The 27,530-nt window shown below is 35.4% G+C and overlaps 3 protein-coding genes, 1 long non-coding RNA gene and 4 other non-coding genes across 12 annotated transcripts; 3 read left to right on the top strand and 5 right to left on the bottom strand.

Moving 5' to 3' along the window:
* Window positions 1-1,233: 1,233 nt before the first annotated feature.
* LOC7454992 (uncharacterized) lies at window positions 1,234-8,585 on the top strand. Its single transcript, XM_024581154.2, has 9 exons — window positions 1,234-1,672; window positions 1,765-1,826; window positions 1,919-2,033; window positions 2,110-2,233; window positions 2,599-2,679; window positions 2,798-3,139; window positions 4,503-4,669; window positions 4,755-5,590; window positions 6,522-8,585. The coding sequence occupies exons 1-9, from the start codon at window positions 1,245-1,247 to the stop codon at window positions 7,997-7,999; spliced, it is 3,633 nt and encodes a 1,210-aa protein (XP_024436922.2). The 5' UTR covers window positions 1,234-1,244; the 3' UTR covers window positions 8,000-8,585.
* Window positions 8,586-11,463: 2,878 nt separating this feature from the next.
* LOC7489051 (uncharacterized) lies at window positions 11,464-20,768 on the top strand. 5 transcript variants are annotated; one of them, XM_024581729.2, is made up of 15 exons: window positions 11,465-11,592; window positions 12,669-12,701; window positions 12,967-13,039; window positions 13,642-13,795; window positions 14,650-15,026; window positions 15,182-15,365; window positions 15,481-15,582; window positions 15,661-15,990; window positions 16,372-16,455; window positions 16,553-16,711; window positions 17,217-17,300; window positions 17,971-18,108; window positions 18,873-18,985; window positions 19,872-20,011; window positions 20,430-20,768. In XM_024581729.2, the coding sequence occupies exons 2-15, from the start codon at window positions 12,677-12,679 to the stop codon at window positions 20,528-20,530; spliced, it is 2,064 nt and encodes a 687-aa protein (XP_024437497.1). In that variant the 5' UTR covers window positions 11,465-11,592; window positions 12,669-12,676; the 3' UTR covers window positions 20,531-20,768. The 5 variants fall into 5 exon arrangements, with proteins under 5 accessions (XP_052301602.1, XP_024437497.1, XP_052301601.1 ...); XM_024581727.2 differs by having other exon boundaries at window positions 11,482-11,895; XM_052445641.1 differs by lacking the exon at window positions 15,481-15,582.
* Window positions 20,769-21,265: 497 nt separating this feature from the next.
* Window positions 21,266-21,412, bottom strand: LOC112323440 (small nucleolar RNA F1/F2/snoR5a). The gene has a single exon (XR_002976886.2). It is a non-coding gene; the product is annotated as a small nucleolar RNA F1/F2/snoR5a (small nucleolar RNA).
* A 35-nt stretch (window positions 21,413-21,447) lies between these two features.
* On the bottom strand, window positions 21,448-21,535 carry LOC112323436 (small nucleolar RNA Z196/R39/R59 family). Its single transcript, XR_002976882.1, has one exon. It is a non-coding gene; the product is annotated as a small nucleolar RNA Z196/R39/R59 family (small nucleolar RNA).
* Window positions 21,536-21,623: 88 nt separating this feature from the next.
* On the bottom strand, window positions 21,624-21,708 carry LOC112323434 (small nucleolar RNA Z195/SNORD33/SNORD32 family). Its single transcript, XR_002976880.1, has one exon. It is a non-coding gene; the product is annotated as a small nucleolar RNA Z195/SNORD33/SNORD32 family (small nucleolar RNA).
* A 73-nt stretch (window positions 21,709-21,781) lies between these two features.
* LOC112323445 (small nucleolar RNA U31b) lies at window positions 21,782-21,869 on the bottom strand. The gene has a single exon (XR_002976891.1). It is a non-coding gene; the product is annotated as a small nucleolar RNA U31b (small nucleolar RNA).
* A 793-nt stretch (window positions 21,870-22,662) lies between these two features.
* On the bottom strand, window positions 22,663-25,336 carry LOC7454991 (uncharacterized). Its single transcript, XM_002316988.4, has 4 exons — window positions 25,048-25,336; window positions 24,132-24,296; window positions 23,894-23,948; window positions 22,663-22,983 (listed from the first exon to the last, which is right to left on the bottom strand). The coding sequence occupies exons 1-3, from the start codon at window positions 25,259-25,261 to the stop codon at window positions 23,914-23,916; spliced, it is 414 nt and encodes a 137-aa protein (XP_002317024.1). The 5' UTR covers window positions 25,262-25,336; the 3' UTR covers window positions 22,663-22,983; window positions 23,894-23,913.
* Window positions 25,337-25,651: 315 nt separating this feature from the next.
* LOC127903988 (uncharacterized) lies at window positions 25,652-26,986 on the top strand. The gene is made up of 2 exons (XR_008056793.1): window positions 25,652-26,006; window positions 26,642-26,986. It is a non-coding gene; the product is annotated as an uncharacterized LOC127903988 (long non-coding RNA).
* The last annotated feature ends 544 nt before the right edge of the window (window positions 26,987-27,530 follow it).

Raw genomic sequence — 27,530 nt, 5'->3', positions numbered from 1 at the left:
ATGAAAGCTACAGTGCTTCCCCATATGATTTAGCCTTATTTGTAATGACTTGTAATTGTAATTCATAAACAACTCAATATTAAAAAAATAAAATTAAAAAAGATAATTTGAAAAAAATTATAACAAAAAAAACTATGCGGAGAGACACCGTAGCAATCCACAATGTTTTATGAGCAAAGCTACAATACTTTCCCCACATGATTAAGCTTTATTACAAAGTTAAATTTTAACCAACTCAATATTTAAAAAAATAAAATCGACGAAAATGATTTTGGAAAAAAATATTACAAAAAAAAAAACACAAAAGAAACTGGAAAAAAACTATGTGAGAAAAAACTGTATCAATCCATAGTGTTTTTTGAGGAAAAACTTGTATTTACTTGTAATTACAATTCTTAACCAGCTTAATATTTAAAAAATAAAATTGACGAAGATAATTTTAGGGAAAAACATAACAAAAACAGAAAAAAAACCATGTGGGAAAAAACACTGTAGTAACCAACAGTAATTTTCGAGGAAAGTTAAAGTGTTTTCCTCACATATTGTAACTGTAATTTTTAACCAGCTCAATATTAAAAAATAAAATAAAAAAAGATAATTTCGGAGAAAATCATAAAAAAAACCATGCGGAGAAACACTGTAGCAATAAACAATGTTTTAAAGAAAAAAAAATTACAAAACTAAATTCTCAATAAGCTTCATATTAAAAAAAATCAAAAAATATAATTTTAAAAAATAAAGAAATAAAATAGAAAAACTATGTAGAAATACATCGCAGCAATCCACAGTATTTTCAAGAAAAAAATTATAAAGCAAAAATTTTAACCAGGTCAATATTTAAAAAGTAAATTTAACAAAAATAATTTTGGAAAAAACAAAAGAAAAAATAAATGAAAAAAAAGAAAAATTAGGAAAGTTGAAAAAAAAAACGAAAAAAAAAGGGAAAAGTAAAAAAAAAAAAAAATGAGGAAGAATCACGGTAGATTACTGTTGTAATCCACAGTGAAATGTGTGTGGGGAAACAATGATTCCCCACATAATTTAGAGTATGTGTTAATATATATATATAAAAATTAACACAAAAAATAAAATGTAGGCAAAATATATCGGGGAAAAAAGAGAGAGAGGAAAAACCAGAAGTTAGTGGGCCGGAATGCTGGATACAGTCAACAGATCCGCTTCTGGTGGATCACATGGTCCAGTCCGATCCAGCCCACTAAAGATGTGAAAGGAGAAAAAAAGAAATGTCCATGCCTTCCCTTCAAATCGTCACCGGCAGAAAACAGACTGAAGATTTTGACACAAATCCAAATCCAAATCAATTCATTTCAACAGCAATGGAAGAATATCCAGAAGAATTACGCACGCCACCGGTAGCACTGGTTTCACTAGTAGGCTGCACGGATCACCACTCGCTAATCTCCTCTTTTCTCAACGCTGAACAACCGCCGATAAACACTTTAGCCTTACCCGATTTCTCCAAAATCACTCTCCTCCTCTCCAAGCCGACCAAATCTGATCCAGCTAATAATGGAGGAATTTTAAAGAGAGATTGGCTACTTAAACATCGAACTCGAGTTCCGTCTGTCGTCGCTGCTCTTTTTAGCTCCGGTCATGTTTCTGGCGATCCTGCTCAATGGCTTCAAGTTTGTACTGACATTGAAAATATCAAGTAAATAATATCTTAATATGCAGTTTTTCTTTTCTTTTCTATTAATTTCGCTCCGTCTTGCTAATTATTTTTGTTGTGTTGTTGGTGAGCAGAAATGCGACTCGGCCGAAGAATATTAAATTGATTGTTGTTGTTGTGCAATCTTCTTCGAATGGTAATTTTCTTTATGCTGTAATGTTCTAATTAATTGAGATGGTAAAGTTGATGATTTTGGTAATTTTTAGATTGTTACTGATCATGATGCAGATGAGATCAGTGAGGATCGAATGATTGCGTTACGCAAGCGTGCGGAAATTGATGCGAAATATCTTGTTATTTTCAATGCTAGTGATGATTTGCTACTGAAACAATCACTTGACAGGCATGTTTTGTTGTCTTGTTGTTTGTGATTTATGTGTTTTTATGGTCAATGTGAATGTGGAGTGCGGATTTTTCAGGCTGCGAGGCACGTTTGCGGAATTAGCGAATGTGTATTATAAAGATGAAGGGCGGAAGATTAAAACTCGTGTTGAAAAGAAGAGTTTCAATTCTCATGAGTTGAATGTTCGCTATTGCTTTAAAGTAAGGGTTTTCATTTTTGTTTGATCAAGAGATTAAAACTTGTTATGTGATTATTGAATTGTGCTGGTGAAGCCTGGATGGTTATATTGTGACTTTAATTGTGTCATGCTAGTGAACCCTCTTTTGAGTAATGAAGAATCCTTTGATTATGTTTAACAGTAAATGTAACACAAACCTTTGATTCACTGCTAACTTGGAATGAGCTTGCAGTGTTTTGCTGCTTGTTCTTATGAATTTGTGTAAGCATAGATAATGTATATAATCTAGTACTTCCACAAAAGACAATATGCAAGGTCTGTCATTTTAAATATCAGTCAATGTGTAAGTCAGTTTAAATTGCTCACTTTGTTGTCTTGAATTGCTAGGTTGCTGTATATGCAGAGTTCCGGAGAGATTGGGTTGAAGCTTTGAGGTTTTATGAGGATGCATATCAAATATTGCGGGAGGTATATTCATTTACCCATACAATTCCAAACACGTATTTTTTTTGTTTATCTATGTTCATGCTACATAATGTTTTCATAGATTCTATTCCTTTACTTGGACTAATAAGTTTGTCATCAGATGGTTGGGACAGCAAAGAAGTTGCCATTGATTCAACGCCTGGTTCAGATAAAAACTGTTGCAGAGCAATTGCATTTCAAAATAGCAACCCTGTTATTGCATGGTGGAAAGGTGGTAGAAGCAATTACATGGTTCCGCCAGCATAATGTTTCATACAGGAGGCTTGTAGGACCCACAGATGTTGCATTTCTTCACTGGGAATGGATGAGCAGACAATTTCTGGTATTTGCTGAATTGCTCGAGACAAGCTCAAAAACTATTCATAGCAATTCAAATACAACTGCAGGCACTGCAGACCTGGCTTTGACTGAGTGGGAATTTCTACCAGCTTATTATTATCAGGTGAGTGACTTTCTATAACTTCCTGGTATTTTAACTTCTTATTGTGTTTGGGAGCAACTGCTGTTTCCCCATATTACAATTGATATATGAATGTTTTCACCCTGTCTTTTAATTAAAAAGGAGCAGCAAAAGGAAAGACGAGAAATGATTTTCACCAAAAGTTTTAGCATCTTATTGGCATACTCATTTTGAAATCCTAAGGGGACTGGTTATTGCAGTCCTTATTGCAGTCCAAGATTTGACCAATGCTGAATTGTTAATTAATCAGACATATTTTTTTATTTTGTTTTCCTTTCCTTTTTGTTCTCTCTCTTTTTTCTGTTTTTTTTCTCTTTTTTGAAGAGGGGGTACTTTTCTTTTCATGTTTTGTGCTTGTCCTGCATGTAGTTTTATGGAGAGGTGAGCACTGGAAAGTTTCTTATGAGAAATGTAGGAGAATCTCAATGATTTTATCGTTCACTACCTTGAGCATAAAGGGCAAAGGTGTCATGGATCCATTTATGTCTTAACTTTCTTGACATTTAATTAATGTAGAATCCTTACTCATACCTGTTGCTAATAAAGATCCCCCTCAAGAATTAGTGCCATTCACATTGGGGACTACCCAACTTGAGCAAAATCCTTCGATAATGATTTGTTGCTTTGAGGATCACCAAGAGGCTACTCGACCAAGGGAGGAGAAACCATGAGAATCACCATTCATTCTTAATCATTCTACCATGCAAAACCTAGTAACCAGGGTAGTGTTTGTGCCATCATGGCATGCATTCATTCAAACTATGAGCTTTGATGCCACTTGGGAGATAAACATAGTGGAGTTTCTTGTGTGACCATATATGATAGTCTTGATGTCATGTTCTGATATTATCTTAAATCTCAAATTTAAGCTGATGGTTCATGGATTTGCCATGCATATTAACCTATTTTCTTTATTTCAGTCTGAAGTTATACTTTAACCCATAGTTGTCACCATAACAATCTAATAACCATGACTACACTGTCAGTGTATTGTATTAACATTTTCCAAGGACGAGGACAATGATGTTTTTTTATATATCTTGTCAATATTTTTATCTACAAATGCACCTCGCATTGAAAAGGTACTACACTTGAATGGATTTTTAGTCAGTCCAATCTCTGGGCAAGCGGTGTTGGTTTTATTATATCTTAACTTCTCAGATTGCATCTTCATTTTGAAGATTCTAGTTGCATAACTTGCAAATTAAATGTATGAGCCAGCTTAATCTCATTCTTGCTTTATTTATTTAATTTTTTACATGTTTGTTTACCATCTAGAAACTTGTACTTTTTAATCAGGCTCTACTTTTTACTGAGTTGAACACAACATTTGATCTCAAAACAGTTAGCTGCACACTACTTGAAGGAGAAGAGAACTACTTTGGAACTTTCAATTACAATGTCTGAAACTGCTGATGAAATTGATAGTAATGCTGAATCTGTAGCACCTTCTATTTATGTCGGTCAGTTTGCTCGGTTACTTGAGCAAGGGGATGCCTTAATCATGCAATCGTAAGTTTGACTGATTAGTATTCAAAATGTTTGCTTTGCGTATTCCACTTCTACTAATTATTTGTGCTGTTTATTCAATCTGCAGCCTTACTGATGAAGAGTACACTCATTATGCTATTGCAGAAGGAAAAAGATTTCAAGATTCCTTTGAAATTATTGCTCTTCTTAAAAAAGCTTATGAAACATTCTCTAATCTCAAAGCCCAGAGGATGGCCCACTTATGTGGGTTCCACATGGCAAAGGAATACTTTGGGGTAGGTGATTTAAGTAACGCAAAGCAATTACTTGATGCTGTTGCATCTCTATACAGACAAGAGGGTTGGGTCACTTTGTTGTGGGAAGTCTTGGGTTATTTGCGAGAGTGCTCAAGGAAATCTGGTAGAGTGAAAGAGTTCGTTGAGTATTCTCTTGAATTGGCTGCATTGCCTGTATCATCGGATTCTGGGATCCAGTCTCTCAGGTATAAAGAATGTGGTCCTGCTGGTCCTGCAAGTCTTGCGCAGAGAGAAATTATACACAAGGAGGTTTTTGAGCTTGTTAGCGGAGAAACCGGGTTACAATCAGTTGAAGGCAATAGTGATCTCAAAGTGAATGGAGAAAATCCACTGCATCTTGAAATTGATCTCGTTAGTCCCCTTAGATTGGTACTTCTTGCTTCAGTTGCTTTTCACGAACCAGTTATTAAGCCAGGAGCATCCACCTCGATTACAGTGTCACTTCTATCACAATTACCTCTACCTGTTGACATAGATAAATTAGAAGTACAGTTTAATCAATCAGAGTGTAACTTTGTCATCACAAATTCTGAAAGCCCATCAGCTGCAGTATCCAGTGGCCAACAAGGTTGGCGAATTGAAAGTGCTCCTTCTTTGGCACTTGTTACAAACAAATGGCTGAGGTTAACGTATGACGTCAAACCAGGTCAGTTGATTTATTTTATGAAATTTACATTCTCATCACAGTTTACACAAGTCATATCTCACACAAATAAGAAATGGTTTCACTTGGGAAGTTTGAACCAGGTGGTGAAGGAGAACAAATCCAGACTTCTGGGGTTTATTAGTTGACCATTTGATGATTTGCATTGGATTTTTAATTGTTATTTGAGATTTTGAAATTTGTTTTATTTCCTATCTAGTGTTTGAAGTATGTATCAATCAGGCGTCTATTCCATTTCCTAGTTAGGATTCCCTTTATCTATTAGGGTCCCTAAATAAGAGCAGCTATCACCCTGATTTTTGCGGTTGTAATTTAAGCATTGAGATTGAGATTAAAGTTTGTTTCTCTCTCTAATGATATTCTCGTTTTTCTATCACCCTGCTTTTTTCTTCTCTCCCACTTCCCTCTCTCTTCTCTACCCCCCAACTCCTATTTCATTTCCTATAATGAGTAGTACATAGGGGTGATCCATGCTCTTGGTCTGGGCATTGCTGTATATTGATTATGCCTCCATAATCTGGTGGTGTGTCCCTCTCCTCCCATTTTGAATTTTAGCCTAATCTTTGTGTATGGTTTTATGTGAGAGAGATAGAGAGGGACTTACTTAATACTTGTCATGAATTCATTGTTGATTTTGAATATAAATTACCTTATAAAATATGTCCATAGTCCATACATGTTGGTGCTACTGTGTGCTCCTTTTCCTATGAATCTCAAATCCCTACACAGTTCATTTAGCAATTTGACTGGGTCGAATTGGCACTACCTTACCCTAATTGACAAAGATGATGGATCCTGTTGAAGATTTGAATATTTGGAGCTTCTTATCATGTTATCTTCTTGTCTAACAATCTCCTTGCAGTATGATTGGTGAGATCATATACTAATAATATCCACGTTTGGTTTAATGCAGAACAAAGTGGGAAGCTAGAGTGCATATATGTCATTGCAAAAATGAGACCCCACTTCACAATATGTTGTGGTGCTGAAAGTCCTGCTTCGATGGAGGATCTACCTCTTTGGAAGTTTGAAGACTGTGCTGAAACTTTTCCAACGAAGGATCCTGCTCTTGCATTTTCTGGTCAGAAGGCTGCCCAGGTTGAAGAACCAGAACCACAAGTGGATCTTATTTTAGGAGCTACTGGGCCAGCATTAGTTGGGGAATGCTTCAAAATTCCTGTCACTGTGGTCTCCAAGGATCATGCCATATTCTCTGGTGAGTTGAAAATCAATCTGGTAGATGTAAAAGGAGGTGGGCTGTTTAGTCCCAGGGAAGAGGAACCATTCTCTATGGACAGCCATCATGTTGAACTTCTTGGAGTTTCTGGGCCAGAAGGAGAAGATGAATCTCTAGTGGGTCCTGACAAAATTAAGAAAATTCAGCAGTCTTTTGGTTTGGTTTCTGTTCCGGTCTTAAAAGATGGAGAATCATGGTCCTGCAAGCTAGAAATTAAGTGGCATCGACCCAAACCGGTTATGCTCTTTGTATCATTAGGCTATTTTCCAGATAGCAATGAATCAACTTCACAAAGAATCCATGTCCACAAGAGCTTGCAAATTGAAGGAAAGACTGCTGTTGTGTTTAGCCATCAGTTTATGCTGCCATTCCGCCAGGATCCACTGTTGCTCTCAAGAATCAAGTCTGTCCCTGGATCAGATCAGTTGGCGGCACTTCCTCTTAATGAAACTAGTGTACTAGTCATTGGTGCCAAGAACAGCAGTGAGGTTCCTTTGCTATTACAGTCAATGTCTATTGAAGTGGATGATGGCGTTGAGAGGCCGTGTACCTTGCAACATAGTGGCATGGATCTTATAAGTCCTGCCCATCTAGTTCCTGGAGAAGAGTTCAAAAAGGTTTTCACTGTCATTCCTGAAGTGGAATCTGTTAGTCTTGATTTGGGGTCAGTGTCTCTAAGATGGAGGAGGAATTCTGAAAAGGAAGATCTGTCCACTTCTGATACAAAAAAAGATTGGGTTTTGACCAAACATAAACTTCCCAACATAAAAGTAGAGTCGCCCCCATTGGTATTGAGTCTGGAATGTCCTCCTTATGCTGTTCTTGGAGATCCCATTATGTACTTGATTAAAATTCGGAATCAAACACGGTTGCTTCAAGAGGTCAAGTTCTCACTGGCAGATGCACAGAGTTTTGTGTTATCTGGGTCTCACAGTGACACAGTTTTTGTTCTTCCAAAATCTGAGCACACCCTTAGCTACAAGCTTGTGCCATTGGCTTCAGGTTCACAACAATTGCCTCGAGTTACAGTGACCTCAGCAAGATATTCAGCTACATTTCAACCCGCAATTGCTGCATCTACTGTCTTCGTCTTCCCCTCTAAACCTCATTTCACGACAACTGATATGGGAGACAATAAACTGGAATCCATCTGAGCCGAGTAAATAATGCTCCCTTTGCTGGTAAATATTTTGCAGAAACCAGGTCCAGTCATTGAAGGATGCACTTACTAATCAGTGTATCATTGCTCTGCCCTATGGGAGGATGCGTTGTTGTTAATTGGACCTTGTCTTTCTGGAGACTTGAAAAGGATAATCCAGTTGGAGTCTTCCAATTGGATGAAATCTCTTCAGAGAGCTTGAGTTTGGGATCCTGGTACTTTTTTTCCAACAAATGCACACTCATCCATCCTGGTATGTCATATCGTCATTGTTAATTTGTTATGGTTAGTACAGATAATGATTTGCATGTTTGGGAAGATTGATTTCCTAATAGGAAATTCTTATATTCCAAAGGAAATATTATGCAATGTGCAACCTCAAGTAGGTGTTAAAATGTTTGACAACACAGTCCTGTTTGCTAGGTGTCAATTCATAGATTTTGCAGTGCCAACATGGGAGTCGAAGTTTGCATCAGATGATAGATAAAGTTAATCATGCTGTTAGATTTGTAATATTTTTTTTTTTTTGAATGTTCTCAGAATAAAAATGTGAAAGGAAATACATTGATGCACTTGGTAAATTAGGGGTGATTTTCTTCTCTGTTGCAACAGCCATCTCTCTAGCTTCAAACGGTCCGCTAATGATAGGAGCCAGTGATGCCATGGGTGGTTGTGCTAATTATGTTAGAATGATGATAACCTATTTCCATTTGAAAGCAAGCTCCCCCCCTGCCATATCTTTGAGTGAAACTAAGCTGAAAACGGATCCTTGTTATATAACTCTGGTTGAGCAGTAAAGAATTTGAACGCATCCAAGGAGTTTTTTTTTTTATATAAAAATAAGCATGATATTTTTCCTCTGTGGGAGTCTCTAAAAACCCCAGTATATTACCCAGTAGCGCGTGATGAGGAACAATCCCATCACCTGCAAGGTCCGCGGGAGCGGCCATTGTTATTCGAGATAGAGAGGATACAATTTCATATCAAAGAAGTAGGAGGATCCATAGTTATTAAACCCGGTACGGGAATTGACCCGATTAAGGAGCCGGGTCCTGGGTTTTATGGGTCAATCCGAAAAATTTTAAAAAAAATATTAAATTTTTAATATTTCATTTGAAAAAATTAAGAAAACATCTATGTGAATATAGGCTATATATGTTATAAATAATAAAATTTTAAAAAATATTTTGAAATTTTTTTATTTCAAAATAATGTTATTTTTTTTAATTAAAAAAAATTAAAAGAAGGGCACAGACAACCCTAAATTTTCCCTATCTCTACCAGAAATAAAAACAAGTCGCCGCCCCCCTTGTTTTGGATTTTCTCTTCCAGAACCAGTAAAGCTTTTCTTTTCACTTGGCCAAAACAGCTGCCACATAGACCCGGCCACAACTTTTCTCATCTCTCTCTCTCTCAATCATCCTCCTGTCCTTTTAGCTAAAACTAGAGAGCCCCTCCTTTTTTTCCCTAGCCATCTATTGGCCAAACCAAGAGACCTAACTCTTTAGGATGAAGCAACAACTCACCACAAAAAATTAACTAACAATAGCAGGAATCACTATCAATGGCGATTTGCTTGTTTTCTGCATTATTTTTATTTTTTAGTAGCATTAAAGGTTTGAAAATCAAACAGCATAAACCATTTATTTATGTGTTTCTTTTCGAAGACTGGCCTCGCGCATGGCAACAAACTTCTCAGCCAGCTTGTCTCTGTCGGGCCAACTTCCATGAACAACTGGAGCATTTGCAAACAACAGCTCATTATAGAGAAGATGAAGAAATAAGAAGAGAAGCCGAATGACAGAAATCACATTTGAAGAAGAACCGGGTTTTGTCCGGGTTCTCCTGGGTCGCTTGGGTTTTGCCGGGTTGTTGCACCTGCTTGTCTTTTAACAAACCCGAACCGGTTCAGCCACCGGGTCACGGGTCGACCCGTCGGGCCGGGTTTAATAACTATGGGAGGAACATGATCTTGACTCTCACTTTTTTTTTTTTTAGATTAACGTGGTATTCGAGTCAGCTTGCGCGCACCTTGATTAATTCTACGGGCTCTGATGTTAATAATCATGTAAGTCTCTAATAATTCTAAGATTTCTAGAAAATAAATCTCCAGTAATCTTGAGTTTGAGTTACATCTCTCAAGTTGAACTCCCACTTTTTTCACGCTCATTGCTGCCTTTGGCAGCGTCCGATATTGTATGGTATTAATTATAAGGAAATCGTCGAAAAACATTCAATAAATAAACAATAATTGTTGAGATTTTAAAGTCTTGCACTCCTCTGGCTATACTCCAAAACAAATGCTTTCAGTTTCCATTTATAGCCCATAGAAGAGAATCGAGACCATATTCGTATCATGAATGGAAAAATCATTTCTGGTCAATTATGTAGGCGCCTCTTCCATTTTTAGTTTCTACTTTCTACATCTGTCTTCCACCTATCAAGCTGTCCATGATGGAATATATTCCCCTGGCATAATTATTTGCTACATCGTTAATACAGCTCAGTGATGGAGATAGAATCTCTGCAAGGAAAGAAAGCCCTCTGAGGTTTTGATCATCCAGCACATTAGTCAGGCAAGAGGCAACTTGCATTTGACCTTCACATCATTCATTTTTAAAAAAAAAAAATTAATTTTTTTTAAAAAATATGTACACGTTTCCGAACAGGTTTAATATTGGGATGCGTGCAGTGTCGTTTAATAAATTTGGCACCACTAATTTTATGATATTAACAATAGTTAGGCTCGTTGAGGAACGCAGCCACTAAAAAAAATTGAATTTTTTTTTTTCTAAAATTTAATATAGTTTGTATATTTTGGATCGTTTTGATGTGCTGATGTCAAAAATAATTTTTAAAAAATAAAAAAAACATCATTAACATGTATTTTAGCACGAAAAGTTATTTGAAACACACTATCAAACACACTCTTAATCACAGTATGATTTAAGTGTTTTTCATCTCAATTTCTATAAATTATTAAATATGAAATAATAATTTATTTTTCAATAATCCACTTTACATTAAAATTATTTTCCATTAAAATTACTTTCATCAAACAACCAATTTAGTAATCATGTCTGTTTTAGTCTTACAAGAAAAACACTTAATTTAATAACTTTTAAATAACTGAAAAAAAAAACTACCTTTTCTTATCTTTAAAGTGGAAAATAATAAAAAATAAAATAAAATATTGCTATCATTAGAAAATTTTATGATAAAAAATAATAATAATGATATAATAAAATTTATAACACATTAAAAATAATAAAATTATCTCATTTTTTTTTCGCCTGTATCTTTTTATATAAAATAGAAAAAATTATTTAAGGTTATATTTTATCACCGGGATGAAAAAATATACCTTAAGACTTAAAAAAATGTTTAAAATTACTCCCTGCCACCTGCCACGGCCCACCAGTATCGATTATTCAATCCAAAAAAAAACAGCGCACTCAAAATCTCTTTGCCTTCCGGTCCTTTTCGAAACAAAGAAAAAACAGTCTGCAGGACGTGTACTTTCCCTCACACCACCACCACCACCACCACCACCACAGCCATTACTCAGGAAAACCGCCGCATTGAACGGTGCCTACACTCTCCCCTGTTTCTACTCTCCCTCTTCCTCACTCACTCTCTTCCTCACGTATCTTCCTTTTCCCGTTGGTTATTTCAAGTTGTCTTCTTTTCTCTGTTAGCAGCATTATTTGTTAGTAAAAACCTCTTTAGCTTCTTGTTTTTGTTTCTTTCTAACTTCTTAGTTCTCAAAGTATCAATTTTTTAAAACTAATTTTAGTGTTTCTCGACGATCACACTCTCTACGTATCCGAAAATAGTAAGCGAGAAGGTTTTTCTTCAGAAAGAGAGAGGAGGAGGATTTTGATTTTCCTGGTAAGTTTTTTTCTGTATCGCAACTGGCTTAGTCTAGGGTTTTTGATTTTTTTTTAAAATCAGTCGTAATATTTTTTATTTTTTCAGAATGGGATTGCATGGTGCTACATTTTGATTTTTTTGCATGTATACTTGCCTTTACATTTAGGGTTTCTAAGTGACTGTATACCAAATTTGGAAAATTGCGAGTTTTGATTATTACATTTTGTGTTTTAGATGCTGTTATTACTTAAAATATGATTTTTATCTGGATTATGAGTAATTAGGTTTCTTGTGTTTGGGTGAGGATTTATTGAAATTAATATAATGTGATTGTATAGATGGATTCATTTATTCTATGCCTTTAGTTTTATTCATATGCATATGATATGCATTAAATTGATATTTCATGCAGTGATGCTATTAATTTGTTGTTAAAGTTCAATGACAAACCTTTTTGGAAGTTGTGATTGTGCTCGAATTCTAGTTTGGTTCTCTGTGTATTTGGCAACGTTTGAAAACAGGTTAATCATCTTATGGAAATTCAATGTTGATTCCTTTATGGTTAAGAAAAGTAAAGAAAGTTTATTTGTTCGAAGTTGGGAAGTTTCAGTTTATTTTCAAGAATTTCTGAAGAATATGGCTTGAAGGGATGCCAGTTGACTGTGCACCATTTCAGAGAATAGTTGATGCTGTCGTTTGTTTGTAGTTCTTAACAATGTTGTTCGCTTGTGCTGTTGTTTTTGGTTTAACAGTCCATTATCTTATGCTTGGCACTTGGTTTGATTTGGCAGGTTTATAAATGGGAGAAGCAAATTTGGCTCCAGGTTAGTTTTTATCCATTTCTGTAATAAAAGCCAATTTTGTTACGTGATAGAGTGTCCCGTGTTGGTGTTTGTTGTGTTGATATTTAAAATACAAATGAGTGATGAAAGTGGCAAGTGCCCTGTAAGTGCCAAGTCAATGTGAACAATGTATTTAAATACCATATAGAAGCTGTGTTTTGGATTCAGAAATTCTTATTTGTGCATATGGAAGGTTCCTTTGCATGAAGTCTGTGTTGACAATGACATGGTAATTTTGATTTTCCAGACCCGTACGTTTTGCTTATGAAAGACCACAAACCTATATGCCGGACACAGTGCCTAAATCCTCCTGCAGAACTGTATGCGCTCATTCTCTGATCATTCTTTTTTTTTTTTGTGATACTATTTTCTAAAATTGTTCTGGAGTGTAATTAACAGCAATTCATCACCACATCATTAGCAGGTAGAATCCGGGGCTCACTGTATACCTTAATGGTTGGTTATGGTCTACTGTACTTTGAGTCATTTCTGCATCTCTTTGTGTAAAAAGATATTTATCTGTAAAAAGGAAAAACAAGACTAAAGCAAAGGGCTTGTCCTATACAATCAGGCAGAGAAAATACAAGAAAAAGACAGGTCATTTTGCTAGTGTTCAACCATGTATTGATCATGAATTAACAAGAGCGACCATCTGGGTGATAATACTAATACGAGAAACTGACTTTTCTTTTCGAATGCTCATATTCCAGGTTGTTATAGTCAGGTAATTGCTTAGTTCTCTGCAGGAATTCTGCTGTTAACAGGGGTATTTGTTTTACATTTTTTGTTATTGTGCCATTACCTTTTTTTATTGTAAGTGCAAATCACTGAATAGATATACTTGTTCGATTCAACATCTGAACTTATACAATAGTGTTGATGAATAGAAATTTGAATTTTCTGACTAATAGATAATTGTCAGGCCAAAATGCTGGAGTTTAAGTGATATAGTTCCAAGAGCTAGGGTACATATCCTTGGTGATCTGCCTAGTTGCTTTTTGAGTCCTGCTCCCGAGTCTTCTCGTGACAAATTTGAATGGGGCAGATTTTTGACTTATCTTCAAAAGAAAGACTCGGTAAGGGCTGCCTATTATTTCAAGACTGGAAACATTTGTCTTGGCCTGTTAATAATTTTAATTACCTATCCATATGAACATACTTACCCTGTACTAGCCAAAAAAAAAAAAAATGTAAATTGAATTTTTTGCTAATTATCTAAATTTGAGCTATAAATCGATAGCATGGGGTCACTCAAATAACTACAGTTGGAATGCTAGTGGCGCATTTTCCTTGTGTAACTAATATATAAACTGAAAAATAAACGGAGACCATTATTTTGTGTTAAATAGGTGTGCCAACCTGACACATACTGGTTTATCAAATGGATTTCTTGGATTCTCATGGTACCTGTTTGATAAATAAGTCATGCTTGTGTCAGGTTTTGATGTGAATATTTGATCCGTTGCGTTTGAGTTGACAGTTATCCAAATGATTTTACCTCGACTGACCTCATGGCACAAATTTCCTCCAGTAGTAGAAATACATACTTGCAATTTACTATGTAAAATACACTGTTGCAGATGCCAACATTGATCATTATTTTCTGGATGAAATGTATTCAGTCTTGATATTTTAGCTTCCTTTAACTGTTTTTCTTTCCCCCCTCCCAATGGGTATTTTTCTCCAAATCTATACTTTTCTCTGAGTAAAGGAGCACTACAACCATTGATCTTTCTGTAGCAAAATTTAGAAAGTAGTCTTTATCTGTGCATGCGAAATGGAGAAAGCAAAGTCCATGGGGTTAACTTCTACCAGTTTGGAAAAATGAGGCTTACCTTTTATGTTGATTGAGTTAAAGTTATCACTATTGGTCTGTTATATTTTGTTCCCTGAAGCATAACTTATAGAACTGACATCATAACTTTTGTAGGTTGGAATTGCAAAAGTTAAGTCCTGTCAATTCTACATACTTCCTCCTGATAAAGACTCAAATTTTAGCCATGTCCAAGTTGTATATCGGGTGGAGAAAACATGCAGTGGGAATGATGGTCAAGAACACTGTGAAGATAATGGCTCTCCTAGTGACAGGTTTCAAGGCCCTATTGAAGATCACCATGGTGGCAATACTGCAACTGAAACTTGTCGGAGACACCAGCCTCTTGCTGCGAAACAGGTTCCACCATCAGAGAAAAATTATGCTCAGGCACATCCAAGCTACCTGGAAACTCTTGGTCAAGTGCATTATGCATGGATTTTTGGTGCAATAGCTGAGCTTGTTGATAATTCCAGGGATGCTGAAGCAACTAGGTAATTTAAATTGAGCCAGTTGGTTAATTATTTCTTTTCCTCTTCTTTCATATACATAAATTTTAATTTGTACATTTGCATTTAACTTGTCTTGGTTTCATTGCGTTATTGATTTTGCTAGATGTGCTTCTAATCTCTTGGCTTATTTTTGACAGACTGGACATTTCTATTGAGGAAATATATTCAAAAAGAGCTGGCAAAGAAATTCCTATGCTGTCAGTTATAGATGATGGTCATGGCATGATCCATCGAGAGGTAGAGAAAATGGTTCGTTTTGGGCACAAGAAACCTGAGGCCGATGATCCGGATCGCATTGGAAGATTTGGTGTTGGATTTAAGGTAGCCTTTCTTGCTTTTATGTTTGCGGTTCTAGTACTAAATTGTTGTAAGTGCCTGTAAATTGTATTGATCAACTACTAACACCTATGCAATCATCTGGATGTGGGTTTCTCAGACTGGAGCAATGAGATTAGGCAGGGATGCTCTGGTTATAACTCAGACTAATGATTCCAGATCCATAGCCTTTCTTTCACAATCTTTAAATGAAGGAAAAGATGTATGCAGTGACCTATTTCTGTTTTTGTGTTAATTAGCTTTAATATTTGTTTTGTCACCTTAATTTTTTATTCTGCAGAATCTTGAGATACCCATTGTAAGCTACCGCAGAAAAGGACAGTTTATGGAAGTCGACACTAGTGTCCAGTTGGAAGCTTTAGCAAAGTACAACCTGAAAGTTATTAAGGAATTTTCGCCTTTTGATAAATATTTGATCGGTGCAAAAGCAGGTTTATTCCGTGAAAACCGTACAGGGACACAAATTTTCATATGGAACTTAGATGAATGGGGATCACAATATTGTTTGGAATGGGATCGTGGATTGACTGGTGGGAGCTCCTTTCATAAAGGTGACATTCTGATCCGTTCTAGAAGGCTCAGATCTCGTCCTGGCCAGATTAGCAAAACGGTAGTGTATTCTTCTCTTGATTTAGTTCGATAGTGAAGTAGAAACAAGTATAAAACAAGTAGCTTTGGTTTGTGATGAGCTTTGCTTCGCAGTCAATAGATAATTAACAAGAACATTGTATAAAACTACTGCTAATTTGAAATGGCATGGTTTTGAAATTTCTCACTTTCTGTTTTCCATCACTCTTAAAATTCTGAAAATCTGTTACCGCAGAAATTTCACTCTTTTTTTTCTTACAATTGTTTTTCTCTCTTCATTTACACTGTAGTTCCCATGCATGTCACTTTGTGTTGGGAAATATGTATGCAAATGCACACCATGTGCCTCAATGTCTATGCTCTATATTCAATCTCACTTATCTTGTGTTTTCTTTAATTCTAGGTTTTTTTAGATTACTCACTTAGGTCATATCTTGAAGTCATCTTCTTAGTTCCACGAATAAGGATTTATCTGCAAGGTTCATTGGTACGTGCTTGTTAATAAGATCTCTTGGTTCTTAGGTAGTGTCTGTTATTAACTATATGCCTTTCTCATTTCATATTGGTTATTATCTTTTGAGAAGGTTAAAAGTCGACCACTGGCGAAATATTTGAATCAGACTTCGGAAGCAACTGGTAACATCATGGGGAAACGTGTTCATTTAACTCTTGGTCGCTCTCAGTTGGAATTTGAGCAGGCAAATTGTGGAATATTTTTGTATTGGCATGGTCGATTAATTGAGGTGAATTTCTGTTTTATGATGTTACTTTATCCATTCTTTACAGCTTGTGACATTTGCTTTCTTGTGTGTTTTCACTTTTCTCATCCTTTCACCTATCTTCTTTAATGACATTGGAGCCAATTGAGCTTTGGATTGCATTTTATGATGCTCATTGAAATGTATATTACCTTTCTGTTCCTTGGAATCATTTTTCATGGTTAATCAGTTTGCTAGGGCTTCCAATATTTCTATAGCTGAGTTTCAAGTTTACATTGTATTAACTGTCCAAGAAGTTATGTTAAATAGGGATCTCTCTCTTTCTAACCGGAAGGGAGATGCTAATCGTGAATGCTCTTGATTTTGGTTTGTAAACAGATTTTTATATATGATTATAGTTGCCTTTCCATTTCTTATTGGGGCAGGATTCCTTTTCCCTTATAATCTCAAATCAATTCCAACGCATTCCTTTTATTAATGTGCCATCAGGTTTCATTGTTTCAATCTGACATTTGTCTTCCCATTGTAGGCTTATAAGAGAGTTGGTGGCATGATTCACAATGGCGATTGGGGTCGAGGCGTGATTGGTGTCATTGATGTTACTGATTTAATGGTAGGCAATGTTTCTTTTTAGATATTTTTAGTTGTTTAGCTTATTTGTATGTTCTATTTCCCATTGCACGTTTGGTACAAGATAGAGATGCTTGCAAGAAGACTTGCTTTCTTAGACTGCTTTTGGTCTCGATTGGTTTGAAGAACATGTAGACATATATTTCTTGCAACACTATTATGTTTGGTAATCTAAGATGAGCCTGGATACCTTTACTCTTTTCTAGTCGTTGAAAGTCTGAGATAAATACTTGAAGTTTACAAATAAAATTTAATTGTGCATGGAGTGCTATGTTTCATGGATACAAACAGAGCAGAAATTTGGAGTTCATGGTCCTGTTTTATACATACAAAGTAATAATATGGATATGATGCTTACAAGAAAATTTGGTATTTCTGTTCATACAACATCTTGAATGCCCTTGCCTCCAACTTGCATTCATTTTATAGGATGCATGAGAAGATAGTGATGCTGGTATTATTATAGCACCAACTGCAGTTTTCAGCTTTCTGTAGCTATGATGGTGGGCTTATGTTTCTAGTTTTCTGATTTTGTGGAAATTGAAATCTAACTCTATTAATTAACCAAAAGCTGGCTGATAAAACCAAGGATGTGTGTATGTCATGAATCTGTTCATTTCAACTGATAAACCTATTTCGGCAACCTGGAACAGAATGAAGGAAATGGCCGGGTGGGCGTGCATAATGCCAAGCAATCTTTCCTTGATTGTGAACCGTATGCTCGACTAGAGGCGTGGCTGGGAGCGAAGGCAGATGAGTATTGGACCAATAATTTTGAAACGCTGAAGTTGGTAAGGACCTTTTATTGATTGTGGGATTTAAAAAAAAAAAAAACAATTATGAGATCAGTTTTCCGCCACTGATTTTCTGTGTATATGTTCTTTTAGAATTTTCTTTCATCAAAATGCAACCTTCATCATACTGATGGATGCTCTTAAAAGATTTTAGAAGATATATGGCATATGTAGAACACTTTATTTTGCCAAATATAACACAATGAATGAAACAAACATAGTATGACAAAGATGGATTTGCCGATTGCTGGGAAAATAGTTTTCAAATCTCTTTGAAAAATGTCTGAATGGTGGGTTGATGATGCGACATAACAGGCTTACTGTGTTGCTATCCAACTAAGAAATTAACTCAAGTGGCTTGGTGATATGTAGTGGGGACGTTCTATTTTAGACATGCAGCTTGTTGCCTTGTTCTACTTTCTTCTATAATCTATTTGAGAAAAATGTTGTTTATTTCTTCTAGACACTTTAGTCTTCCAAATTTCAGTAGTAACTAGCAAGCATAGAGGTTATGTATTGGGAAGATGAACTATCTTTTGATTGGCAATGACTGGTTGCCATGTATTTTTAAAATGAAACAATCTTAGATTAGGGGATTGATTCAAATATTCAATGGTGCGGCAAGAAGTTCTTTTTCTTGTCAGTTTCCCCATTTTTTTACATTCACTCATAGTGTGTTCTTAATGAATCTTTATGGATTTCCTTCTTTTTTTTCCAGTTTCCCTAGACATGTTTCATTTATGCACTCTTTACTTCTCCAGAAAAAAGGTGGTTCCCTGTACAAACCTGACCACGAATGGGTGCAGTGTGATAAGTGCAGGAAGTGGAGGATGTTGAGTTCGGGGTTTGATGTTAAAACATTACCTGAAGAATGGTAATTGCATTTCATCATATGTTTTACTGTTCATTTGTTCACAGTAGATCATTCATTCATATCCTTGAATACTCTTTCTTGTGCTTGTCTTGTATAGCATGATTCATTATTATCCAACACTCTTTTGGAGAAATACTTGTGTCAAAAGACAGGAGGATGTCTTTTGCCTTTTTTTTGGCTATTCTATGTGGGCTGCGATTCCTGCTATCAGCCAGATCAATTTTGTAGTAACTTTGTGGTTGTATAGGAGAGCTGGATCCATTTCTTTTGTTGGGAATGTTTTGAATTTTCATTGCTCCTTGGTAGAAGCTGGATCCATTTCTTTTGTTGGGAATGTTTTGAATTTTCATTGCTCCTTGGTAGAATATAGTTTGCGACCTGGCAGGACAAGGAGATCAATTCATCAAATTTGAATTTTGAGGGTGGATGGTTGACTGATACCCCCTTGTCCTGGATGCTGTCAACCAGGGAGAGGCTTGCTATCGTACTCCAGGAGTATCCTCCGCTGTAAAGGGAAAAGTCTTTTCTGAGTCCCCAATATTCATCTCACCATAATAGATCTTTGCTTAATGTGACAATGTTGTCCTTCTCAATTGGATGGGACATTGTCTTAACATGCCTTCTGCTCCTCCTGTGTCCTTACCTGTTGTCATCTGTTGGCAACAATTTTTTCTTTTCCTGCTGTATATTATATTCTGATTGTATTATGCATTGGCTACCTAGAGATTTTATCGAACAATATTAGCAGACATGCATGTACTTACATTCATTATGAGAAGGATTGGTCTGCATTTTTATGCATTTTGGTGTCCATGGATTGTATACTTGTTTTTGTTGAACAGGTGATAATGCTTCTTTTTTTAACTGTAAGCTTCTATTGTAACAGGTTTTGTTATATGGGTCCTTTCAATGGATCATGTGAAATCCCAGAGCAAAAGGTTGATCGTGGGGTGATCACAGTGTCTGCAAAACAAAATAGACAGGATATAAAAGATGTTGACGATGATGCTATGATCAGTTCAGATGGTAAGCCATCAAAGTCTTTTATTAATAAATTTTGTGCTGCGCCAGATAATTAAAATATCTTCTGGGATGGCCTACACTTATGGAAATTTTGTTTTTTGCAATCACATTGCTCGTCGTCGTATCTCTTTTTTTATCCCTTTTCTTTTAGTGCATCAATTCATGAAAGCATGGTTGGATTGCAGCATGTTAGTATCCAATTCTTGGTGTACTTCCACTCTATCACTTCTGATATGTTATGGAATGATATGCTATTTTTATGATGTTCACCATGCAGTTAAAATATGATGCTTGATTCAATGAACAATCCCCATTTTAACCACTTTTGGTTATGCTCATGTCAAACGCTGTTAAATTGTTCCAGGTTTACTGGTGACCAGTGACCATATCGAATCTGTTTCTGATACTTGGTTTGTAATAGGTATTAGCGATGAAGATTCTAATCAAACCGAGAGGGATGGCAAGCGAGATTTAAAGAGGTTAAGGAAGGGACTGCCGAGGGCTTGTAAGAAGGGACCTTGATAACTGGTGGTAACTCTGGTTTTATCAAATGTTGATACAGCAACTATTAGTTACGTCCATTTTGTTTTGAAATCTGCGTTGTGCATTTGCATAGAACTAAAATACCAGAATAGGTCAACAATTCTCCACATATATCATGGTATTCCCACCGTCCAATTGTAACTAGTTCACTGGTTTTAACCAGCTCAAACTATACCATCTTTTGTAAAGAAGAACAATATCCTGTTCCTAGACTCTAGTTCCTTGTGTTCTACTCCTGTTAAGTTTTAAAACTGATTTTCATTGCAGTACATGTTGAGTTACAACTTCCGAATCATCACTCATTTTTAAGTATTATAGGATTTACAATTGTTCTTTGCCGAGACAAGGACTGGGGAGAAAAAACCCTGCCCCATCCAGTTCCTTTTTTCGTTGCAGTATCAATTTTTAGTACATGTTAAGGAACAAATTCCGAATCATCACTCTCCTTTTCAAGTGCTCTGGAAATTTACAATTGTTCTTTGTAAATGAAGAGCAAAAAACCTGTCCCGTTTATTTCCTTTTGAATGAGGTAAGATTGCATTCTAACAGGATTTGTACCTTAACTTTGTTATTTGAGCAAGGAAATTTCACATGCTTTTGTGAATAATAATAATAATGGGATGGTCAATTTCTTCTTTTCAATACCTAATCTCACCCTTCCAATCCAAGGAAGAACTGTCAATTTTTGGGATAGATTTCCTATCCAGAGAAAGAGAATGTGAACAGGGTTAAAGTAACAGCAAGCTTATTATAAGAAGCAAACTGTGTCGCAAGACCTGTTCTTATAGTTTTCTTTCTGCCTTCTTTACGAAACACCTAGCCATGAAAATGAAATCTAGGCATTAGATACCTCAGGCATACATAAATCAAATCAGAGAGTTTTGTCTTGCAAATTGTGCAATCTCAGTCGAAAGATGGTGATTGTAAAATATGTTAATCACTGTAAAATCAGTTACTGGGTAAGTAATTACATCACAGATTGCATAAAAACGTTTGAAAAAACAAAATTTTTTATCTTCAAGAAGAGATTTATATAGTAAAAAAGAAACAAGAACAGAGCAAAAGGGTGCAAGAGAAATCAGATGGTAGTGCATGTTTTTGAGATCATCATGGTTTGATGACAGAATTTTCTATGATAAGCATCATCATATTTTCTTTCTTGCATGCTCAACAAGCAGTACTTGAACAATAAATCAAAAGGCAAAGGAAAAAAATATTATGTGAAGAAGAGAATCAGATATATTAGTAGTCAAACACCATCAAGCATCAAAGAGTTGATGCTTGTAAGACTGGGGCGACAATTACTATCATCATTTTCTTCTTTATCAAAACGCATCACAACATTGCAAAGAAAAAGTTGATGGGAGAGAAAGACACGGTTGATCTAGCAAGAACAGAGAGATGACCTGTGGGCAGGTTTGTGTGGCTGAACAAGAAACGGGGGGTGTATTTAAAGAGGGATATTAGGGTTTTTAGGGTTTGGAGGTTTCGTGGGTTTGTTAAGCCCAACTTCAGAAAAATCTCTTGGGGGAATGGGTTCTAGGCCTGCCTATGGCTAATTTTTTTTTTACTCTTCATGCTATAAAAAATATGTTATTTCTCAATAAATAAAAAAATAAAAAATAAAATGCTAGGAAAATAATATTTTTAAAAAATAAGTAACAAGTAAAATCTTATTAACTCAAAAAAAAAAAAAAATAGTAAATGGTATTACCCAAAACTAACAAGTAAAATCTTATTAACTCAAAAAAAAAAAAAATAGTAAATGGTATTACCCAAAACATATAATAGTCTTTCATATAACTATTCTTCATATTTTTAAATGAAAACTTTTCAAACCTGTATAGATTTCTTTTTATTAAAATAGAACAAAATAAGCTTGATATTTTTTTAAAATTAAAGTATCTTGTATTTAATTTTTATCAAATAAAATAAAATAATAAAATTCAAATTCGTGATCACTTGGTCAACAAGATCTTGATATCATGTAGAGAAAAATTGATTTATATAATTTTTTAATAATTAGAACAATAAATGTTGCTGTCATTACATAATAATAATAATAATAATAATAGTAATAATAATTATTATTATTATTTAAACAGTAAAAATATTCTTGAATTGATTTTAAATTATATTTACCATTACAAAGCAATTTTCTTATGAAGATTTATTGCATTCAGTTTAACATCAGCTCCTTCGACGGATAAAATTCAATGAAGCATAAACATGTTGGTAACTTTTTTAGCAAGGGTAACGACAAATACAAGAGTCGTTAGGGTTTTCAATTGTCAAGCAAAACCCACGAGCACCTTCTGCCGGTCTTTTTTGTACACAAGCAGCATGGCATTGTGAGTCATTGCAGCCACCTCCCCATAGCTTCTCGTCACACATAACAAGGCTAGAACCACCTTCAACGTTCTCCTCCTCGCCTGCATGGATTCAACAATATCCACAAATATTACCATAAGCTTGTGTGAGTTACATGGAGTTCTGTGTTTACAAAATCATCGAAATATTGTTAGATGAGAGTTTCTATTCCCTGCTTGTCATTAGAAAAAAAAACATGATTGCTATGCAGGATGGCTACAAAGCCTGCAATGGCTTTATAACATTTGTTTTTCAAAAGTATTTTTCCCTTAAAAATACATTAAAATAAAAAAAAAATCAGATTTGTTTTTATTTTTAACATCAAGTACATCAAAATCATCAGAAAACACTAAAAAAAAATACAAATTTAATGTTTTTTCATACCAAATTCACTTTAAAAACACATTAACACAGTTTCAAATGTAAAAATAAATAGCCTCTATATAGGTCTCCACTTCTAATTATTTTTTTGAAAAGAGGTGTGCACATAGTTTTAAAACCAAATGGGAAATATTTATCTGGAAGAATGAAGATGACAAGCAGAAGAATGGTGAAAATTGAGAGGCTTTTCATAGCTTCTGTGAAAAATGCTTTATGTGATGATGCCCTTTACAAGCTAACCTGATGATATAGGTAGAATTAGAGAGGAGCATTAATTGGATTTTATAAATCAACAGAGTAATTTCAATTAAATCAACAAAAATCAAAACATTCTATGGAATTTAATAGCATGTTCTTGAGTCAAGGCTGAGTTTTGTTGATATTGATTGATAAGCATTCCCCCTTGATCTTAACTTGTGGAACTGGATGCCATCTAAACATATAAAACACATGCATTTGCATTTGGTAAACCTTAGTTTAGCAGCAAAACTTCTGGGAGATATATCGGTTCATAATCCTATAGTCACTGCCCCTTACGGCAGAAAATGATGCACAAACCACACAATAGGAAACCATAACTAAATAAGGTACCTGAGCCTTCAAGACTAGTACTAGTGTTGCGATGAACTGTCCATAGTTGTCTTCCCTGCAAATTATATCCAACTTTATGACTTCAAAACACATGACGCAACAGCAACAAAACTACATAAACAAATTTGCAAAGTATTTTGATATAAGCACTGACATATAACAATAGAATTTGTAGATGAAGAAACTTAAAGGAATGATATAAAAATAGATCATGCAACATAAGAAGAGATATAGGTACCCTGAAGCATGCCCACAGATAGCAGTCGGTCTATATTGTCAACACGTTTCTGTATTGATTTTAGAACAGAATTCAATGATGAAACTCTCTTTCGAACACCTGAAATCTTTGCTGCATGCTGCATGATAAACGGCAAGGGTGCATCTTCCAACAACTGATCAAGCTCTGAAAACACAATTTTTTTTATCGATGATCCAGACTCAAATGCTCCATAATATAGAATAATCAATCACCTTAAGGATCAATGCAGAAAAAGAATAAAGACCAATTCAAATTGCATGCACTATGGGAAGCTTTGTCCGTCTTGATTTGAACTGCTTGATACTGGAGCTCAATGAGCTGCTCCATTCTTTCAATATAATTATAGATGTTGTCGTCGTATATTTGTTTATTAAATATTACATACTCCAAAAGATAACCAGGTATGTGGGCATGAAAAAACTCATGTTAAATCCATCAAATAATTAATAAAGAAAATGAGAAAGTCTAATAACTATTCCACTTGTTGCTAGCATCAAATCACAGTTGTGTATTCAGTAGCATAAAAAAAACAGCTGATGTGTAGCAAAATCTTTACTAATCACATTACAGAGACAGATTAAACTGACCATTTATGATACTGAGTCCATTTCTAAATTGATCAAAAGCATTTCTCCAAAAGAAAAGAAATCACTTTGGAAACAAAAACCCATCAAAAGGGTCTCATTTTAGCAACCCAAGAAGGCCTAAAAATAAAATTTTATAGCAAAACCAGGTGACTTGCAAACATTACAAGTAGAAAAAAGCCGAGGAGAAGAAGCTACTTATCTTATCTCAAGCACCTTTTCTAAAAGCATAGAATTACAATCTCAAGCACCTTTTCTAAAAGCATAGAATTACAAGACCATAATGAGATTAAAAAGGAAGAAGAATTTACCTCTAGTAAGACGATCAATAGCAGAATTAAGTTTATCTTGGCTATTGAGAGTGTCTTGAGCTTTAGAGTCGAGATCCTTAATAACATTGGCCAGCATCGTTGATAAAGCCTTGCCTAATGCATCACTGCGGCTGTTATTGGATTCAGATTCAGATTCTTGAGGATTATTTTCGTTGGAATCCGGATTTTCACCCGTAGAAACTGATGGGTCCATCTATGATGCCAGTCAGCAAGAGAGCCCTTTCCCTTCGCTCTGTTTCAGTGGAGTGGAATTCCTTTCCCAGGGGAAGGAAATGGCATTTATGAGGGAATTGGATTTCCGAATGGGCTTCTTCTTGAGTATTTGGTCTGGCCCATTATGGGCTTCTTCTTGAGTATTTGGTCTGGCCCATTATGGGCTTCTTCTTGAGTATTTGGTCTGGCCCATTATGGGCTTCTTCTCTTTTACAGGCCATGCTAAATAAACAGATTAACTAATTATTAAGAGTTTTTTTTTTTTCAAAATAGTACAGTAAAAAAATAACTAGCACTGTAAAAAAAGAATTTTAAAAATAATACAATGCTGGAAGTTGCAACTAGCCTAATTTTTTTCCACTCCCACTGTTAGAAGTTCTTAATTTGTTGATTTTGCCAGAGATTAGATAATGGTGACGTCATAATATTAAAAAATACAGCATAAAACCATAATAGAATTGACAAGGTTCAATTCCTTCAAAAATTGCTAAATAATATCACAAAAAAGAGAAAAGGAAAAGAAAGAAAAAAGAGCAAACATATTGGACAAGAATACCCCTCAACCGTGACTCTCAAACCCTAAAAACCCTGTGCCTATAAAATGCATAGAACCCCATCTTTCTCTCAAGAATTCACTCTCCAGGAATCTCATCCACTCTACATCGGCTAATTGAGAAAGAGATCTACAAGGAAACAGATACCTCTGATCCAGGATGAGAGCTAAGGTATGTCCTCCTCTCTTTATTACCCTTAATGGGTGTTAACTCAGAATGATTCTGTGCAACGGGTGTTGTTTAGATTATCTAATCTGGTATATATAGTGATCATGGTTTCTTAAATCTCTGCTTCAAGTTCGTTTCTTTTTTATTCCTGTGGAATCTTTCTCTATGTTTGTAATCTGGGGTTTTAGTTTTTAGCTAGCTAATCAAATCTGTGTGCTTTTCTTGTCTAAAACTTGTGATTTGTTAGGTTGGAAGAATGCTTGTTTTTGCTTCTTTTTTTTGCGAAACAAGAGATTTTGCCAAATAATTTCGTTAATCTTGGAATTTACATGTTATTAATGCTGTTTAGACACTATTTTTATGCGATGTTGAGTTTGCCTTACAGTTTTTTCTTTTGCTGGTCTTAGTGCCTTTGTTTCGTGTAACTTGGTTTGTTTGATTTGAGATCCATTGATTCTTTCAAGACTTGGTGCCTATTTAAACATGTAAAGCGTTTTTGAGTTTGTGACCGCTGTGGAATTCTTGGGATCTGTTTCGGAAGGTGTTTGTGGTTGTGTTTGTGTTGTTGCTGGTGCCTTGTGTTTTGGTGACTAAATTGTGAGGAGGCTAATTGTTTTGTTATTTTTTGTTCTTTTCAGTGGAAGAAGAAGCGTATGAGGAGGTTGAAGAGGAAGCGCAGAAAGATGAGGCAGAGATCCAAGTAGGCTGCGGGCTTGGACAAGATGGATCTTTTTTCTACTGGTACATGCCTATGATGCTTATGGCTTTGTGCTGCGTGAAGCTGTGGGGATGAGGGATGTGTATTAGGGAATGTTTCATCTTGTATGGTTTTAAGACTGCTTCTGCTTTTAGTATTCTGTTGGCTTTAATTTTGTGTTGTATTTGACGACTTTACTTTAATATATTGCTTATGGATGGATGAATGAAACTTTGTTATAAAATGATTAAAACAGCAATGAACTTCTATGAATTGTTTTCCACAATGGTGATCGAGATTTTTACTAGAGTTTGAGCATGGTTTAGAGTCTTCGTGGCTGATTTTTTAAAGACCTTTCTGATAGGCGATAGGTTTCTAATTCACTAGGAATGCAAGAAGTGGCATCTGAAGGTGGTTTTAACCATTGGATATGCCACGGAATCACACACCTTCTTGATTTACTTCTGCCTTGTACAAGTTTATCGCTCAGTGGCTATTTTTGAAACAGACCTATCTGATAGGCGATAGGTTTCTAATTCACAAGGAATGCAAGATGTGGCATCCGAAGGTGGTTTTAACCGTTAGATATGCCATGGAATCACAAACCTTCTTGATTTACATCTGCCTTGTACTGAATTTCGCCTGCTTTGAATATGAGTTTAATTGTTAGTTGTTACGATTCCTAAGACCCTCTTATGCGCTACGTCCTACTCCTACTGCTGATAGATGCGTCGACTGGCTTGACTGCTTTCCTGTCTCAACAATAAGATAAGAAGGGAAATCAGTCCTGCCTAATTTCTTATCCTCCGTATAGTCAAGGGCGTATTTCT

Source organism: Populus trichocarpa, chromosome 11 (assembly GCF_000002775.5).
Source record: "Populus trichocarpa isolate Nisqually-1 chromosome 11, P.trichocarpa_v4.1, whole genome shotgun sequence".
NCBI lineage: Eukaryota > Viridiplantae > Streptophyta > Magnoliopsida > Malpighiales > Salicaceae > Populus > Populus trichocarpa.
The sequence above is the reverse complement of the archived record's forward strand: the minus strand, read 5'-3'. Positions and strand labels throughout refer to the sequence as shown.

Coding starts and splice junctions, on each gene's coding strand:
- LOC7454992 (XM_024581154.2), top strand. CDS start 1,245: ATGTCCATGCCTTCCCTTCAAATCGTCACCGGCAGAAAACAGACTGAA. Junction 2,034..2,109: donor CTGAAACAATCACTTGACAG/GCATGTTTTGTT, acceptor CGGATTTTTCAG/GCTGCGAGGCACGTTTGCGG. Junction 2,680..2,797: donor CATATCAAATATTGCGGGAG/GTATATTCATTT, acceptor GTTTGTCATCAG/ATGGTTGGGACAGCAAAGAA.
- LOC7489051 (XM_024581729.2), top strand. CDS start 12,677: ATGGGAGAAGCAAATTTGGCTCCAG. Junction 13,796..14,649: donor ATCTTCAAAAGAAAGACTCG/GTAAGGGCTGCC, acceptor TAACTTTTGTAG/GTTGGAATTGCAAAAGTTAA. Junction 20,012..20,429: donor TGCTATGATCAGTTCAGATG/GTAAGCCATCAA, acceptor GGTTTGTAATAG/GTATTAGCGATGAAGATTCT.
- LOC7454991 (XM_002316988.4), bottom strand. CDS start 25,261: ATGGACCCATCAGTTTCTACGGGTGAAAATCCGGATTCCAACGAAAAT. Junction 24,297..25,047: donor TATTGATCGTCTTACTAGAG/GTAAATTCTTCT, acceptor TTGTGTTTTCAG/AGCTTGATCAGTTGTTGGAA. Junction 23,949..24,131: donor ATCTGTGGGCATGCTTCAGG/GTACCTATATCT, acceptor TATAATTTGCAG/GGAAGACAACTATGGACAGT.